This window comes from Rhinolophus ferrumequinum, chromosome 10 (genome assembly GCF_004115265.2).
Source record: "Rhinolophus ferrumequinum isolate MPI-CBG mRhiFer1 chromosome 10, mRhiFer1_v1.p, whole genome shotgun sequence".
NCBI classification, from domain to species: domain Eukaryota; kingdom Metazoa; phylum Chordata; class Mammalia; order Chiroptera; family Rhinolophidae; genus Rhinolophus; species Rhinolophus ferrumequinum.
The window spans coordinates 12,980,719-12,999,548 of NC_046293.1; the positions used below are offsets into that span (position 1 = coordinate 12,980,719).

General features: G+C 50.1%; 1 protein-coding gene across 3 annotated transcripts in view; it reads left to right on the plus strand.

Annotated features, from left to right (window-relative positions):
• The window catches only part of SYN3 (synapsin III), a 424,224-nt gene that overhangs the window by 401,628 nt on the left and 3,766 nt on the right, over positions 1–18,830 (plus strand). For all 3 annotated transcript variants that reach the window (XM_033116583.1, XM_033116584.1, XM_033116585.1), the window contains exons 9-13: positions 1,391–1,465; positions 6,646–6,748; positions 11,722–11,856; positions 13,075–13,162; positions 17,890–18,181. In XM_033116583.1, the coding sequence (XP_032972474.1) occupies positions 1,391–1,465; positions 6,646–6,748; positions 11,722–11,856; positions 13,075–13,162; positions 17,890–18,181 (693 nt within the window). The remainder of the gene's footprint in view (positions 1–1,390; positions 1,466–6,645; positions 6,749–11,721; positions 11,857–13,074; positions 13,163–17,889; positions 18,182–18,830) is intronic.

The window sequence follows — 18,830 nt, forward strand, 5'->3', positions numbered from 1 at the left end:
CTGACTCAAGTCTCTTCTGACCTTCTCTTAGCACCATATAGATCCCCTGATACCAAACCCTACTCGTCTTGATGGCTGCCTTCTGGGACCACATTAAGTGGCTGTGGTTTCTTCTTTGCTTCCCCATTAAGGAGCGCTTCCCTCCTTATGGATGTTGATAACCCTACCCTGCCTATACTCTCGTTTTAGGCTAGTCTACCCTTCTAGGTAGTGAGCAGCCTGAGGAGCGGGTCACCTCTGCACACTCAGACCATTTCCCATGACATATGGTGGCCCACTGAGTGCTTCCCAGATTGAATGGAGTTGAGTTGAGCTGCTAAATGAAACTGAACTGACATAAAGCTTATCCATGTGGCCGTACCCCTTCGTGATTATGACTCCTAGTGGCCGCCGTCTATTCTCAGAATCTGCTGTCCTCAGATACATTTGATTTTCTCTTTTAGAAGGACATGTTTTTATAGCAATTCCTCTCCCCTGTTCACCCTTTAATCTCAACCACATGCCTCACCTTGGCCGTAAAACAAAAAGCTTTACCTCTGCCACTTGGCTGAGTCTGGATTTGCCATTGGAGACGGTTTATCTGGATTCTCCCCCAGAATACACAGCCCCTTACCCACCTACAATGGGTCCCACCGGACATCAGTAAGATGAGTGAAACGTGTCGCCTGCCCCCAGGGAAGACAAGACTCGAATGCAGTCGTTACAGGTGAGATGAGCATCACTAGGCATTGGTATAGGGTATAGTGTAAGGGGGTCTGCTCTTGTTAGGGACAGTAGGCTGCCAAGAAATCGCATTTCAGATGATACTTGAAGGATGAGTAGGACTTAGGAAAGCAAAGAAGAGATGAAGACTGGGTCGGGCAAAGAGGAGATGTGAGGGCGCCTTGACACAGGAAAGCGGTGGGCATTAGAGCACCCACAGGGAGGACAGTTGTTGCTGGAATACAAAAGTCAAGGGAACTGAGAGGGTAAGGAGGCCCAAGGCCTTCTTCTCGTCACCATCGAAGAGCAATCATTTCTCTCCATGGGTCATTTTCCCTACATTTGGGGACTCTTAAAAAATACCAGCATCACCAGGGGTTATACTACCCTAGTTCTCCTTCTCAAAAACAGAGACCACGGTTTGGGGGATTTCATCTGATGGTGTAGACATTTTCCTAATTTAATTTTTAGATTTCAAAGGTGGCTTTGACAAAGACGCATAAGATCCGAGAAATAAAGTAATCAACGTGAAAAATAAAGCTGAGGACAAGATGTATTCCTAAGAATACATGTCAGAATATGAGCCACGTATTTGAATCAGAGCCTCCTAACAGCCAAAGCAAAGAAGGAAAGCAGATCAGTGACCGACGTCCCTAATGCCTTCACTGTGTTATTTGTTCTGATCCAGGAGAACCTCCATCTCTGGAAACTGGAAGGCCAACACAGGCTCTGCCATGCTGGAGCAGGTGGCCATGACAGAGAGGTAAGAGACAAAGGAGGGGCTTAGGGAGAGGCAGCAGCCATGGTGGAAGGTGGGTGAGGGACACAATAAGGAGTCTGCAAGAGACGCCCCCTCCCCTCATCACCGACAGGGCACTTTCCTAGGCACATTCCCCTACATTGCCCATTACAACCTATAGGACAGGTATTATAATAACCCCATTTTACAGATGGGAGAAGAAAGTTCAGAGAGGGGAAATGACTTGTCCAGGGTCAGAGAGCGGATCAATGACAGAGCTGAGAACAGAACCCTGCTGTCTTGATCCAAATCCAGAGGCCTTTCCACTCCTGCCCGGCTGCCGCAGGAAGAAAAGAGTCGTTACCAGTCTCTCCCTGCTCTGACAGCTGCACAGTAGCACCAGGGCTGTTGGAGTGTCCACTCCTCTCTCAGACTTATTTCCATCCCAGTGTGAGGAGGGAGAGGTTGGTTTCCTTTGAATCATTACTGTGACCTCAGTGTGCTCTGGCTGAAGGTCCCTTGGGTCTTTGTCCCTTTAAACACTGCTGTGAGCCCCCCCACCCGAAGAAGGGCCAGTCACCTGCTCTCAGGGCCAGCAGCACACACACGCTCTTTCCTGCATGCCCAGGGACCTGTGCACGCAAGCATGCAAAGGTGCTGCACAGAGCGTGGGCTATGGGGTCAAAAAGATCTGTCCAGTGAACATGAATTGAGTGCCTGTTGCATTCCATGGTGTGCTGAGCATGAAAGCGGCCAAGATGAAAAGATCCAATCCTTCCTTTTAAGAATTCTCTATCACTTGCAAGTATCAGAACACGAATGAGATTGGTTTGAGCCCAAAGGAGGATTTATGGGCTTGTAGCGATGAAAATTCCAGAGGCACAGCTCCAGGTAAGACTTTTGGAATCATTATACCCACTTCAGTTCAGCTTTCTTCTGTGTTGGCCTCGGTCTGGCGAGCTCGCTGATATGGTGACCCATAATGACTCCAGGAGTACATCCTGATAATGTCAAGTCCAGCAGAAAGAATACTTCTCTTTCCCAGTCATTTCAGCCAAATCCTGGGCTTGAGCCTTATTCCCTGAGTGGCCTGGCTTAGGTCACATGACTATCCCAGAACCAATCACTGTGGCGCAGAAAGCGGCAATGCTGTGATTGGATCGGCCTATGTCACATCTGGCCCAGGGGAATGGAGTGGTACCACCTTGCTATAGCAACAATGACTGCGTGAGACTTAGGGAGGAATATGCCACTAAGGAATATTAAGAAGTCTTTAGGAGGAAGGAAAACAAATGTGCAGACTGAAATTATAGATGCCCTCTCTCAGTTTCCCCAGCTAACAAAAGAGACGAGTGTGGTAATGTTAGAGTGAAAGTGAGAGTGGGGTGCTTGCAGTGGAAGCACAGAGAAGGGACACCCAACACAGACGAGGGAGAGGTGAGGTCAGGGAAGGCTCGCTGAAGGAGGGGGTGCCAGAATCACATTGTAAAGAATGAGTAGGAGTTGGAGGCATTCCTTTATTGCTTTGTCCGTTATTTGTTGAACACCATCTGGGAACCAGTTATTGAGCTAGGCCCTGGGGAAACGGTGGAAAACAAGATGGACATGGTCCCAACCCTCATCAAACTGCCCGTTCAGGAGTTCTAAGCTAAGGAAGCAGCATGAACAAAAGTAAATGGTCTTGCCCCTCCCACGCTGTGTTACCTAGGGGTAAGTTAACTAACCTTTCTGAATTTCTTCGACTTTAAATTGGAGGTATGATTATACCCAAGTTAGCGTGCTGATTGAGAGTGATGTTTAATACCTAATCCAGTACTGGCCAGTAGCCAGGAGGGGCACGGTAAATGTTGGCTTCCTTTCCTTTCCCTCAATCCCAGGTGGCAGCTGCCGCCTTCAGCCTTGGAACCCACCTATGCTAACTAGCCGCAGGTCGGTGTGATCATTACCTGGCACAACAAATCATCTGGTCTGGGGCACTCACGTCCTTCTCCCGGTGGGCATTCATGGGACAGTTGTGGCCCTGTTCTCCATGTCCTTTCTGACTGGGAACCGGCCTTCCCCAATGCCTCATGAGCTGCTCATAAATGTCCCCAGCAGGCCACCATCCCTGGCTTTGCTCAGTTCCAAGCCACGTGGGCCATCCTTGCAGGAGCCCACCAAAGCAATGGCCTGGAATTCACTTTCCCTTCTACAAAGTCATGGGCAGTACCCCAAGGCCTGGGACAGAGCTCCCCAATCCCATCTCTACAGGGGAAAAATCCCTGGGGGCCCATAAACAGGCACCGACCCCTCCCTCAGCCTGGCTCAACTTCTTGCCAGGTAGCCTCTCTCCTGGGCAAAACCAATGATGTGGCTTGGTCAGTGCTAGTCCCCCCAGGCTGGAGGGGAGCATGGACCCCATGTTCTCCAGGTCTCCCACACTGCTCCACCTGTGAAGTCCCTTCCTGGATCCTGGGGTGGGGGTACCTGTGCCCCATCAGGTGCACCCAGCAGGTGACCCGGAAGTTCATCATTGAAAACAACCTCTAGATCCCAGGCCCTTGTTCCCACACCCCTCCCCCAACATCAAAAAGCAACCAGAAATTATAGGAATTCTGGAAAGCAGTCAAAGATCAACAGCAACCAAGCAAACACCCAATCAAGAAAAAAAAAAATCACATTCAAAATAGTAGGAAAGCCTGTGATGTCTCTTGCACGGGTCCCTTGTTTTGGAGCGTGGTCTTGCTCTGAAGGAGCCAGAAGCCTAGATCCCAGTTCTCTCCCTCTAACGGGAGGGAGCAGAGCAGACCATATTGGCAAAATTCTAACTTGTCTGGAGGCCGCCTGAAGCACTGATCTCAGGCCTGTCTAAAGGCAGGAAAAGCAATTCTCACTGCTCATGAAAGCTGCATGGGCACCTCAGACCTGCAGACACCTGGAGAAAGAGAACACAGGTGGAGACGTATAATAGTCCTGAGGAAAAGTTGAGGTGAGACTCTTTGGGAAGCTCAGACACTTAAACCAGCCATGTGTGTGAGAGAACTGAGAAAGCCACATGCAGCCTTGGGCAAGATATACACAGGAAAGACCCGAGAAAACCTTGTTTTCACCTTGGACTGATCCCTAGGCTCAGAGCACATGTACCTAATCAGGGAAGGACTGCCCCAGCAGAGTCCATCTGCAGAGACTGGGACAGGTGGTTGTTTCTTTCAAATGCCCAATTTTCAACAGAGAGTATACTATATGGTGATGGAAAGAGAACTGACTCTGGTTGGTGAGCACACAGTGTGATATATAGATGATGTAATACAGAATTGTACACCTGAAACCTACGTAACTTTACTAACAATTGTCACCCCAATAAACTTTAATTTAAAAAAAGAAAAAAGAAAGAAAGAAACCAACCTATAAGAAACCAGCTGCCTCTTGGCCTAAATCCAGATTTCTGTCTCAGCGCACGGGTCTCCCTAAGCTGGAGCTGTCCCACCAGTCAGCCATTGGTGCCAAATACTGGGACCCAGATCAGAGAGCCCAGGATGCTCTTAGAGCTCCGAGGACCAAAGGTTGTCCCCAGATGTCCCCAAATGGCTACACATGAAAATCACATGGGAAGCTTTAAAAACTTAGAGAGATTATTCTAACATAGGGCAGGGCCCTTAAATCTGGCTGTTTATTTGCGTGTTTGTTTGCTTAATTCTTCTGGCGATTCTGATGCACAACTAGAATCAGACCTAGGCCTTCCCACTTTTCAGATAGAGAAACTGAGATTGCAAGAGGGAAAGGCTCACCCAAAATAACTGAGGAAATTAATAGCAAGAATCCAGTTCGCAGGTCTCCCACGCTGATGTGTTCCAACAGAGAGAAAGAAAGAATGGCTTGCTTAGTCTGTGGAATCAGACAGGACCTGGGTTTGGAAACCAGCACAGTCATTTATGAACCTCTCTGAACCTCAGTCTCCTCATCAGTAAAATGGGTTCAACCTTCCTGATAGAGCTGGTAAGAGGGTTATTGAGAATGAGGAATCAACCCCCCATGGAATGACTGGCACATAGTAGGAGCTTAATAGGTGTCTGTTTTCATCCTCCCTTTACTTTTATGATCTCACATGCTCCTTACTACAGGTGAATGAAAGAACTGAACTAAGAGCTAGGAGATCTGGGTAATCCTGGCTCTATTACCATCTTGCTGTGTGACCTGGCCAAGCCCTTTTCCCTCTCTGGGCCTCAGTGGGCACTGGCAGATAAGACGAGAGAGTTGGTTCTAAGAACACTTGAGCCATGATCTCTCCTCCTTCCAGGCCTTAGAGCTCAGAGACACAAATAGATCTCAGAGCAAGCGTGCCCCATGTGACCCTGGAGAATGGGGAGAGAAGCAAGAACATTGACACAAAGTCCCCTGTGACTCCCAAATCCAGCCACCACAGGGGAAGCCAAGTGCAAGCCCGGGAAAACTTCTCTGATACAGCCATCCCCTTGTTGCAGGGGCAAAGTCCAGTGTGGAGATCTTTCCCCTACAAAGCAAACTGGCCTCGCAGCCATCAAGTGGCTGGAAAGAGAACAAAGCCAGCAGGTCCACAGGGCCAGGCCCCTGGCCCGGGAGCAGCCTGCCAGGCTCCCCCGCCTGCCCACCCCAGGCTCAGGGGAGAATGCGCGCTTTGTCCCCCTCAGGCTCTCATCTAGCCTGGTCGCTGGGGCTGGAAGGGCGGCCTGGGAGGGATTTCTGGAGCCCCTTTGAGCAGCTTTCCCAAGGGAAAAGTACTGCAGAGGCGGCTGGGCATCCGGGACGGCTCTGGGTGGGGGCAGGGCAAGCTCCCCACTACAGTGGAGCCAGCAAGATTCCCGGGTGGATCTGGGGACCTCGCCCAACTATTTCTCTCTCCCTCATTCTTTCTTTCTCCTGCCTGCCTGGCTCCCTTTCTGTTCTCTGTCCCTCTCGCTCACTGTCCATCTATGTCTCTGCCTTTTTTATTTTTTTACTATTCTCTCTCTCCGACTGCCTCTCTGTCTCTCTCTGTGTCTCTGTCTCTTTTTGTCTCTTTGTCTCGTTATTCCTTACCATCTCGCTCCATCTCTGAATGGATGCACGTGGGTCACTGTCTCTCCCGCTGCCTCTTTTTCTGTGTGTCTCTGTGTCTCTCCATCTCTCTCTTCACCTCTCTCTTCTTCTGCTCCCCCTTCCCTGCTCTCTGCCACCTACATTCTCTGTCTGTCTGTCCGTTCCTGCAGGTACAGGCTGTGGGTGGACAGCTGCTCCGAAATGTTTGGTGGCCTAGACATCTGCGCTGTCAAGGCCGTCCACAGCAAGGACGGCAGAGATTACATCATCGAGGTGAGGGGTGATGCAGAGGTCCTCCTGGCCAGGTCTGAGGGGAGGAATCCAAGCATGGCCTCCAGCACGGTCAGCTGTGTCCTGACTCGTGGCCTGGACACATGTAGCCCAGAGGCTTCTCACCCACTACCCTCACACAGGGACACACCTCCCTGTCCCCATCTTCAGCCGTATGGAAAGCCTGTGCCCAGGGCTTCTGAGCGGGGCCTCGAGAGCTCCAGGCTTGAGGTTTGATGCCTTTCCCTGACCCCTGGGCCTAAGGGTAGGGTAAAACCATCAGGCTGAGAGGCATCAAGATTCTGTCCCATGGAGCCTCTTCAGTTTTCTCAGTGTCCAACTGTGTACAGTCACCACCATGCAGAGTTTCCACCCTCTGTTCACTCAACAAATACGCACATCAGGGCTCTCAAGGGCTAGGCATGGGTGCGGCTTTGGGGACATAAAACAGACACAGGGTCTGCAGGCTTGCAGGGAAGAAGAATGATACACAGGTAATAACAGAGCGTTGAGGGTTAGTGACGAGGACACAGCCTGCAGAGGTGTGAATGGAGAGAAACCTGCAGGGAACTTAATTGTGAGAGAGGCTGACGAGAGCCTGTGGCTCCCGAAAGCTCTCCCCTGTCTCCTGAAGCCCTCAATCCCCTGCTATCCTCCAGGACTGTCACCTACATGTCTCTGGAATCCTACACCCTTGCACCAACTTCCTGTCCCTGCTTCTACCCACCCCACAATCCCCCTCTCTCTTCCATGACCCCTCCCATTGCTCTTGTGGTCCCCAGTCCTCTTCTGTGCTCCCCCCAGTTCCCCTTTGTGTTTCTCCCCATCCCACAATCCCTCTCTCTTCTCACGACTGCTCTGTGTCTCTCCTGGTCCCACAAGCCTCCTCTCCCTCCCCAACTCCCCTTCCCGGCCCCACACCATCACAGCCCACCGCTTTCCCCCGAAAGTGCCCCTGTGGCCTCCGACTTCTCCCTTCTCTCCCCAATTTCACATCCCACTTACACACACACACATACCTCCCAAGAGCCCCTTCTAGCACTCCCTTTCTGTGGCCTACTCCTCACACCACAGCAGAGGGGTGGGCAGTGCCGACACCAGGCCACGACACGGGAGGGAGAGCCCTGCAGCTGTCCCCTCCGGGGTGTGGCGGCTAACGGGAAGCACATGGCGGGGTGCCCACAGGAGCCAGCTAGTCCTCAGCCCCTCATGTGTGCCCCACTCCCTGGGACCCACGGGGCAGCAGGACCAGGTGAGTCGATGGGAGAGAGCCTGGCTGTGCTCCTCCAGCCATGCCAGGGGGGCATTCACACCCATGCCCAGGGAGCGGCCGCCCTCGGAGGTGAAGGGGAGGACGTCCCAGGTGAGACAGTCCCTCTACCCAGAAAGGCCGGGAAGCTCCCTGGGAGGAGTTGCATCTGTTTGCAGGTTTAGTCGTGCTCTGGAAAACAGCGCCCCCTCGAGTCCAGGAATGGCGTTCCCTCTGGCTGCCACCATACCTGAGATTCCCCCAGTAGCCCTCAGAGGAGACATTGAAGGGGCCGGGAGCAGAGCCAGGCTACTCCCTGGGGGAATGAGCGCCCACCTCTCTGAGGTGCCCTGGGAGCTTGATACCAAGGGCCCTCCTGCCTGGGGCATTGCATCTCTTGAGACCCCTCCTGGCCCTCCTGCCTCTGAATCACCTCTCAAGACCACCAGACATGAACTCAGGTTTGGCACTCAAGCATTCATTCATTCATTCATTCATTCATTCATTCGCCATTGAGCCCCGCCCCTGGGCCCCAGTCCCTGAGCCAAGTGATGGGGATACAGCAGTGAACTTGGTAGCAGGGCCCCTGCTTCCTAAAGCTCCCATCTGGAGAGGTGATCTGCAGTCAACAGGGTGAGGGACTCCTGGACTCCCCTCGCCTCCATCCTGTGAGGTTAGCCCCTTCTCCCTGGATTAGCAGTATCTCTGCCCTCCAGAGCTCCTGCCTCTCTGAATTTCCTCAACTTTCACTCTTAGGAAACAAAAATCTGTACTCATAGGCCCGGGCTCCCTGCCTCCAGACACTCAGAATGGTCATGGATGAAAGACCTTTCACATTAGAAAACAACTTCTCAAAAATATTCCAAAGGGAAAATAAAATGATAGCTTTTTCAGACTTTTTTTTTCTCTCAGAAACATTGAAGAGTTCTTTCCCTTGTTTGGGCACTTAGGGTGGGGTCAAGAGAGATCTTGCTACCAGGAAGATAAAAGGTATTTTTCCCCAGTTTGGAAAAAAAGGCAGAAGAGATCCAAAAATACTGGTTTCGTCAGCCACCTCTGTGGTGAGAACATAAAATTTGTGTGACATGTTTTGTGAAGATCCTCAAAGTGAAATACTCAGGGGAAAGACCCTTGAACTTGTCCTCCATGACCTGTCCGGGGAATAGCAGTGCTCACTGGACAAATGTTTCCCTGGGGAGACCAAAGTGTCCACTTCCTTTGGCTGTGTTCACCATGGGGATTCCAAAATGCTCTGACCTCGGGTTCCTTGTGGTTTTCCACTGCAGAGAATGGAAGAAACAGAAACTAGAACAGCAAGAGGTGGACAGGGTCAGGAGGAGAAGGGACAGGCCCATGTGCATTTAGACTCCACAGTTATCACTCAACTCTGCCCACATTGACCGAGAGACTATCTGTGTGACACATACTGGAATCTGGGATGCCAGGGACCCAGGCCCAAGCCATGAGGATCTCAATCTGAAGACAGTTTTCAGGACCATGCTAGAATCATCATTCACCACCTTGAGCTTGGTTTTCAGCTTCCCAACCACAGTGGACACTTTAGACTCAAAGACCCCCTACAAATCCCAGCTGGAAGGGTGTTCACCACTGCCCAAAGCCCTCAGTTTACAGGTGGGCCCACAGAGTAAAGGTGACCTACCCAATATCACACAGCAAGTCCGTCGCAGAGCCTGGGCCTGGAACCTTGGTTTCCTGTTCCCGGCTCTGAGCACAGAGAGCTGTTTCCGTGCTTGACGAGAAGTAAAAGAGCCGTGGCTTTGCTCGTGATGTGTCCTTGAATTTGCCACTTCTTTGACCCTCAGTTTCCTCAGCATTAAGATGAGGGTAATAACAGTACCTGCTTCAAAGAACTATCCTGAGGTTTGTGTGAGATCGTCCACCCCCAGTGCTTAGAACAGTGCCTGGCACATAGTAAGTGCTCAGTACCTTGTAGTACTTGTTAGAATCCTGATAGTTATGAGCAGGACTTACTGCAAGGACTTCTCGTTCCTCCACGTAACAGGTAATTATTGAGGGCATCCCTGCTTGACAGGACACAGGGCCCATCCCGACCTCAGGTTCTCATAGTCTGGTTGAGGAGACACACGTAAACAGCAGACGACAGTGCAGTGGGGAAGCTCTCCAGTAGGACAACCAACGTGAGGACAGCGGGAGTCCGGATGAGAGGTGTCTTATCAGAGCTTGCTCAGCTGGAGAAAGCTTCCCAGAGGAAGGCAAGTTAGGTGTTTCCTGACAGACAGGAGCCAGATAAAGAGCGAGCTGAGAGAATGGCATGCACAGGGACCCAGAGGAGAGAAAGAACCTGGTGGATCCAGAGCCTGGACAAAGGGGAAACATGACAGTGAATTTCGTGGAGGTGCAGTGGGTGCAGAGGGCTGGACGGGAGTGAAGGAGTAGAGAGAGGACCTGCCAAGGCCTCACTCCTCTTCACCACTGGCTACAGCTGCTTGTGCCTGGGGAATCACCTGGGTGGTTGGCCTGTGTGACCTTGGGCAAGTCCCTTCCCACCTCTGAGCCTCGGTGTCCCCAGCTGCAAAAAGAGCAGGATGGGTAAATATGATCTCTCATGTCTCTCTCAATGTGCATTGTTTCCCCGAAAATAAAACCGAACGGGAAAATAAGCCCTAGCATGATTTTTCAGCATGACATCCCCTAAATATAAGCCCTAATGCGTCTTTTGGCGCAAACCCTAATATAAGACCCAGTCTTGGGGCAGAGGGGTGGCTCAGTTGATTAGAGCACGAGCTCCGGGCAACGGGGCTGCCGGTTCGACTCCCACATGGGCCAGCGAGCTGCAGCCTCTGCAACTAGAATGAAGTCAGTGAGCTGCCACTCAGCTCCCAGGAGGCCAGATGGCTCAGTTGGTTGGAATGCGTCCTCTCAACCACAAGGTTGCCAGTTCAATCCCTCGAGTCCCGCAAGGGATGGTGGGCTGCACCCCCTGCAACTAGCAAAGGCAACTGGACCTGGAGTTGAACTGCGCCCTCCACAACTAAGATTGAAAGGACAACAACTTGACTTGGAAAAAGTCCTGGAAATACACACTGTTCCCCAAGAAAGTCCTGTTCCCCTTCCCCAATTTAAAAAAATAAATAAAATAAAAGACCCAGTCTTATATTCGGGGAAACACAGTAAGTGCTTTGCCCTCTTTGAGAAACAGTGTGCTCCTGTGGAATGAGCTTCACTCCAAGCGTATGTTCTGCCAGAGAACAAGACTTTCCTCTTCCCTCTTCTATCTGAACCCTAGGTCAACGCCAGCCTATGTCTTTTCTTTTTCTTTTTCTTTTTTTTTTGTCATAATCGAACCCCCACCTCACTGCTTCCGGCTTTGTGGAAAGCCTTGACCTTGGGCCAAAGTTCAGGAAGCCAGCCCCTGACCTTGGGCAGGGGCCAAAGTGGGAAAAGAAGGGGCGGAGACCAGTTCCCCAAAGAGAAGAGCAGAAAAGTCATGTTGGCCCTGGGTCGCATTTCTGTAGCCCAGCGACTGTAAACTGAATTGAACCGAATCCAGGGAGTTGATTTACACTGAACTGCAGGGAACTGGAAATCTCCAAGGGGGCTCCTGCCCAGCTGGAGGCGCTGGGCTGGGTGTTTGCATGGAGAACATCGCCATCTAGTGGTCACTTTAGTTCTGAGCTCTGAGTCAGCTCTCTCGCCTGGCTACCGCTGGCATGGGCGTCCCTCAGGCCTCCTTTCTGTCCCATAGGTAATGGACAGCTCGATGCCCCTGATTGGAGAGCATGTGGAAGAGGACAAACAGCTGATGGCCGACCTTGTTGTCTCCAAAATGAGCCAATTCCTGATGCCAGGAGGCACAGTGCCCTCACCCCTGAGGCCTTGGGTAAGGTCTTCAGGAACAAAGGAGACTTTGTAGCCATGAGAAATGTCAGGCTGTCCGGGAATGGGGGCCTCTAGATCCAAAGGAGATGCCCCCAGGAAGGAACCACCTTGGGGAGAAAGGAATGGTGTGGGAACAGAGTCCCAGAGAGCAGTTTCCAGGCTCTCGGCCTCACGTGGAAAGGTGCTGGCTCGAGTAGTAGATGGCCGTCAGCTGTGACTGGTTGGCCATCAGCTGTAGCCAGTTAGCCAATTAGCCACTGATGCCGTGGCTACGTTGGTTGGTTGGTTGGTTGGTTGGTTGGTTGGTTGGCAGGCAGAGAAGCAGAGGGCGGATTGGGAATCCTGTGGCTCCTCCTTCCTATGTCTCCAACCCAGCTGCCAGCAAGAATATAGTGGTGTGACTCCCCAGTCTATGGCTCCGTGGGTGTTCCTTTGTGGCCTCACCATGTCCTGCGTTCTTATGTGGGGAGCAGGACCAGAGACCCTGCATGACAGATGGGTGTGGACAGAGGCTGGGCATGGGGGAGAGATACACCCTGCTCCTGATGGGGGTTTGGGAGGCTCTGAGGGGCCTTTCCTCCCTCACCATCCTGGGGAGAAAAACCTTGTCTCAAAAGGACTGTGGACAGAGATTGTTAACTGTCAGCTATCCCTTCTGTGCCCTCCATCCTGGGCCTGAGCACGGAGCAGGGTGTGTGTGTGTGTGTGTGTGTGTGTGCACGTCTGTGTACACACATGCCCTTTGTGTGATCCCAGGGCACCAGTCAATAGAGACTATTGTGTCTTCCAGTTCCCCACCCCCCAACCTCGACAAGCTCCCACACATCGCCTCCCCTCCACACCATGGATTACCAGATCATTCTCCAAAGAATTTGCTAGCTCCCCAGTTTTCTGGAAAAGCAAGTATCAAAAGCTGCTTCCCCTTTCCACACAACAACTTGGATCTCCAATAGACATTGGAGTAATGGTTACACTGGAAGGGGTTGCTGGCTGGGAGGGGGCCCAGGGCAGCCTTCTCCACTACAAGTGTCCGTCCTGATTGGGGTGGTGGTCACAGGGGTGCATACACGGGTAAGAATTCATGGTGCCATACGCTTAAGAATTGCGCACGTATGTAAGTTTTACCTCAATGATGAAAACATCTTTGTAAATCCTGCCCTCCCACCCAGGAAGTCAATGACTGGTGATCACAACAGGCTTCTCCTCTCTTCTGCTCTAGGCTCCGCAGACTAAACCGGCAAAATCCCCTGGGCCAGTCCAGTTGGGGACTCCGCTGGGACAGCCCCAGCCACGCCCACCCACACAAGGTAGGGCCCACGACCGGCCGAGAGAAACCATCCAGCAAGGATGCTGAAATGCACTCAGAGATCCATGTGTGATTTCCAGAAGGCACTCTGGAAAAATCCATCTTAATACTTTATCCACAGACTATGTGCCCTCGTTCTAGAAGCAGAATGTTTGAGACTGTGGGGTTGGTCACCCCCTTAAAATCAGGAAGGAAAGACAGCAAGTAAATGTATTAAGTACCTGGTGTGTGCCAGGCACTGTGCTTGGGTCTTTCCCATCCATTTTCTCATGTTTAGCCTCGCAAGCACTGTACAGTGAAAAAACAGCAGTATTTTCTTCTCACGGAGGTAGAGGTTGGGGCCTTGTCCAAGGAAGCATGACAAGAAAATGGCAGGTTTACAAGTCTGGCCTTTCAGATCTCCTAGAAAGTGTCTGTTTCCTAGTACTCGTGGTGCCTGATTATAGATTTATGAGCTAACCAGCTAGAGCGAGAAAGAAAGAGAGAAAAACAGAACATCACATGTAAACTTGTTGATTGAAATTGTTCCTCCAAAAATATTCCAGCATTGTTATTTCAGTGACACTGTTTATTAGGGAATGGAAAAACTATCAATGATACGATGAAAAGAAATCATAACTACCTTCCTCTCAGAATGTCAGCTGCTCGGGTGTTTTTTCACACAGGCTGGCAGAGGAAATCTGCCGGGTTCCCTCTTGCAGTCAAGCCTTCCAGCATACTCACTGCTCTGGTGCCAGCTTGCCGCTTCAAAGCACGTTTGCATCAAGAAGCCAGGCCAGGCAGTTTCACAGCAACCTTTCAAGGATCAGCCTTGGGCACTAAATGGCTTCCTCTTGCACAGGTCTTAGCTAAAATGTCCCATTCATCTTTTTTGTCTATGCTTCTCTTCTTGGAGGAGCAGGAAGCCGTTCAGAAAAGGGAAGTGGCGTAACGTATACAACTGGACAGGTAAACTGAACAGGGATTCTTCAGAAGATAAACATGTTTGAATCCACTTCCATGTCTCAGTACTTCTGCCGTCTTAGGCAACTTACCTTGCTCCTCCGAACCTCCCCAGTGATAAAGGAGGCAAGTACAGGTCCCTGTTTAGTTACGGGGAGCTGCCCCTGAGACAATGCAGGTGAAATGTCCAACAGAGGTAGCGCTTAGTAGGTGTTAGCTCCTACTACTAAGAGATGACTATTAAAATCACTTCTATAACGTTTCCTATTTAAAACTTACTATTAATAACGTGTGTCTTACTAACAATGATAACCTACGCGTTGTTCTTAATGGTTATAATTCACAATCCTTATAACGAGTGAAGCCCCACCATCCTCCTGCCTGGCGACAGTTCTAAGTTATAAATGTTCAAAAACGACATATTCATCACCCTGCCAGGCTCCTGGCTGTGCCTCTGCCTTACCCTCTCCTTTCCCACTCGGCCCCAGCACTTACTTTTTAAAACACATTCGAACAGAGCACTTTTTAAACAGAGAGCTACTGTATTCTGGTTTCCTCTCGGGCCCAGGGTAGAGACACGCTTGATAAAGAGATATTATTTTAAGGGACATGAGGCCAAACACACTTTTAGTGAAGTTGAACAACAATCCATTTAAAGCCAATTAGGATAATTAAAGAAAATGCTCATTGAATTCACATTCAGATCAAAAATAACAAGGCTAATTTAAAAACAATGCTGTCATTGAGTTTCCCAAATAACAAGATCACACTATTAACTTGTTTTGGAGCTCACTGTTTATTTTCAACTCCGTAACCCGTGAAGTTTTCGCTTAATAAGCCTCATCATATTTTAGCACCAATCCTGTGCTCAGGCAAATGCTTTCTGTACAGAAGTTCACGTTTTTGTGTGTGGGCTCAAGTAAAACATACTACATTGCTTGCTTTGCCGAGAAGCTGAAAGTAATAACTCGAGTGTCTCTTGAGGAATCCCAGGTGTATAATAGGGACGCAACGAATAGTTAATAAATGAATGAGTGCCGTGTTCAGATTTTCCAAGGTATTGTCCGGGGCTGGTGCAAGGGGGAGGAGACTTAGGATAAAAGGAGAAAACAGATTCTTTTCTTTGACCTGCAGTGGGTTCAACACAAAAGTAAACCAGCCTTTTAAAATCAGGAGCTTTTACAGAAACATCTAGTTATCTGCAGCTTCTCTTGATAAAGCAGCAGCTCTAGAAGGAATGGGCCTGAATTCCTACCTAGCAACTGTCCCCTGACGTTTAGTGACAGCTGCTCCTGAGACAGGGCAAGGACTCCCCGTTAGCCTCAGGCCCTCCTCCTCCCTTGTGTCACTTCCACCAAGACTCGGGGTCCATTGCTGTTTCCTTCATGCTGCACCTCTTTAGAGATATAGGTCTCTGAACTATGTTTTTAAATCTCAAATGGGAAAATTTGTTAAAGCCACGGGATTTTTCTAACACTTGCCTGCTTTACTCACTGTTTGTACCTGCCTGGACCTATTAGCTATTTGAGTTTTGAGATCACGGGTCCTCCCATCTACTAGGAGATAGAGTCATGAAAGAGAAACAGAAGGAATCTAAGCCACGGGCCATCAGTTGCTAACTTGGTGCTGCCATTCCGTCCAACTTAGAAAATATTGCGCAGGCTCACGAAAGCGTTCAAATTGGGAGGGGCGTTTGATGGTGAGTCCAAGGACCTCATTTTACAAATAAGGACCCAGAAGCCCAGAGAGAAGTGATTTACTCACAGTCACATAGCAAGTTCATGGCAAGGCTTGAGACAGGACATGGAGCTCCTGGTGCCAGCATGGTGTCAGGGCCACCAGACATGCAGGTTATGCCCTCTGCAAGGGTGACCAGCTGTGATGATGTCTGAGGGGGAGGTCAGCTGAAATCTAGTCCTTTATGCCCTTGTACTTCACTCAGAGCTGCCTCCACTGGAGGAAAGGACCTTTTCTGAATTCACACAAAGATGCAAGGACTCAGGGCAGCCCTGTGTGGTATAGGAGAGAGAGAGAGAGAGAGAGAGAGAGAGAGAGAGAGAGAGAGAGAGAGAGACAAAAACAGGACTTTTGAGTCAGAAAGATCTAGATTTGAATCTTAGCTCTTCCCTTTATTGGAAGTGACACCTTGAGCAAGTCCCAGTATATGTGGGGCTCAGTTTCTTTGTAAAAAAGGGGGTGTTGGTAATGCCTAACCCTCAGAGCTGTCGTGAGGATTCACAGCCCACGGCCAAGGACATCACTTGTGCTCAGTAGAGACTGATGAGCCCCAGCGAGTGGAACCCACATTATGAAAAGGCCACAGAAATGGGCTGCAGCCCCTTTTAACTCTCAGTGATCTCAGCTCTCTAAAGTGATCTCCACAAAGCACGGTGAGAATAACCCCAGGGCTTCCTATGGTCCCAGGCGCAGGGGAGGAGAGACCAGCAGGCAGTCAGTCTGCTTTGGCAAAGCAGCCGACAGTGAGAGGTCCTGACACCCCTGAGTTGAGGAGAGTGTACCTGGCTCACTTGGGGCCTTGGGACTCCACTCAGAGTCACCTCTGCATGGCTAACACGTCACTAAGCTTATGATGCCCCGTGGCTTGCAGGTGACCCCTTGCTCTGTGCGGTGACGGAGAGAAGCCAGATCTTCTATGGGCTTTTTGGGGCTCACAGAGTCACATTACGACACCTGAAGGAGGCTCGGCTGCCACCTCTATGGGATGAAAAGAATGGTATCTTCCCTACCAGCCTCTGTCTCCATCAAACGATATTTTGCTTTTGAAAGTTCTTAGAAAAGTTGAGAGAGCTAGCCAAGAGTTAAGGAAAATTCTTGTCATTGCTTCAAAAGTAATACCTCTTTATTATGGAAAACACCAGTGAGCAGAGGAAGAGAATGAAAATCCTTCATAATCCCACCACGTTTGTAATCGTGGCTCAGTGCCTCACGACTCAAAGCCTGGGAAGCACATCCCGTACTTTCTATCACCTGGAGTCTGTTAAAAGTGCAGACTCACAGCCCTGGCCTGGATTAGTCAGCTCAGGCTGCCATAACAGAACACCAGAGACTGGGTGGCTTCCACAGCAGACACATCATTTTCTCACAGTTCTGGAGGCTGGAAGTCCAAGGTGAAGGTGCCGGCAGGGTTGACACTTCTCTCCATGGCTTTTCCTCTGCTGTCTCTCCCTCTTCTTACAAGGACACCTGTCTTATCTGGTCAGGGCCCCCCTTTATAACCTCATTGAACAATAATTACCTCCTTTAAGGCCTTATCTCCAAAAAGAGTCACATTGAGGGTTAGGACTTCAAAATATGAATTTGGGGGGAACACAATTCAGTCCATAACACCAGCCCAGACCTACTGTATCAGAATCTTTATTTTGCCAAGATTCCCCTGTGACTCCTACACATTAAAGGTTGAGACACTGGTTTTAGTGTATAACCTTCCGGTCTTTCATTTTCCACATAGCTTTATACATGTGCCAAAGTGCAATAAGACTGTATGTACTGTTTTATAAGTTGCTTGTTTTGTTTAATGGTATTTATTTAGCATCTATCAACAAAAGCCCATTTTATTTCATATTATTCTGCCACTTCATACATGATGACCACAGCATGTTCCATTACATGGATGTATCTTGATGTTCTTAATTAGTTAAGCATTTATATTGTTTTCTGTTTTACACTGTTATAATAAACACTGTAATGAACATCCTCGAAGCAACGTTTGTGCAGCCATATTTAGCCTAAGAAAAATTTGAATGTAATTTTTTTTCCGTCCTGTAGGGGGCCCTCGCCAAGCTCAGTCTCCTCAGCCCCAGAGATCTGGAAGCCCCTCCCAACAGCGGCTCTCCCCACAAGGCCAACAGCCCCAGAGCCCCCAGTCTGGATCCCCACAGCAGCAGCGATCACCAGGCTCTCCACAGCTGTCCCGGGCATCCACTGGCAGCTCTCCAAACCAGGCATCCAAGCCAGGCGCCACCCTCACCTCACAGCCCCGGCCCCCCGTGCAAGGCCGCAGCGCGTCCCAACAGGGTGAAGAGTCCAAGAAACCAGCACCGCCCCACCCCCACCTCAAGTAAGTGCTTTGGGATTGGGGAGGGTATACGGTGGAGTTGGGGTGTGGGCAGAGCTGGGCTGACTCCGGGTCATGGACTCAGAGACAAAGGAGGATGCACTGAGGCCTCACCCACATTTTAAATGCGTAGAAGGAGGATCGAGAATGGACCTTGGCGGCAGGTCGAGGTGCGAGTATAGATTAGCACACCCCCCCCCCCCCCCCCCCCCCCCCCCCCGTGATCCTCCAGATAGATGTGCATCAGGTATCACTTGCTGTGTAACAAACCACCCCCAAAACTTAGTGGCTTAAGAACACAACCATTTTCTTTGCTCATGTTTTTTCGGTTCAGCAATTTGTTCTGAATTTGGCTCAGCTGAGAGGTCCTTCTGCAGGTCTCCTGTAGAGTTGCCAGATAAAACACAGGATACCCAGTTACATTTGAAATTCAGATATATAGTGAATAATTATGAATAGAACTATGTCCTCAAATATTGCATGGGATATACTTATACTTTTAAAAGTTTTGTGTTTCATCTGAAATTCAGATTTAACTGGGTATTCTGTATTTTTATTTACTAAATCTAGCAACCCTACTCTCCCAGGATCACTCGTAATGCTACCATCATCCGGCAGCTTAACTGGGACTGGATGCTTCAACAAGGCCCGG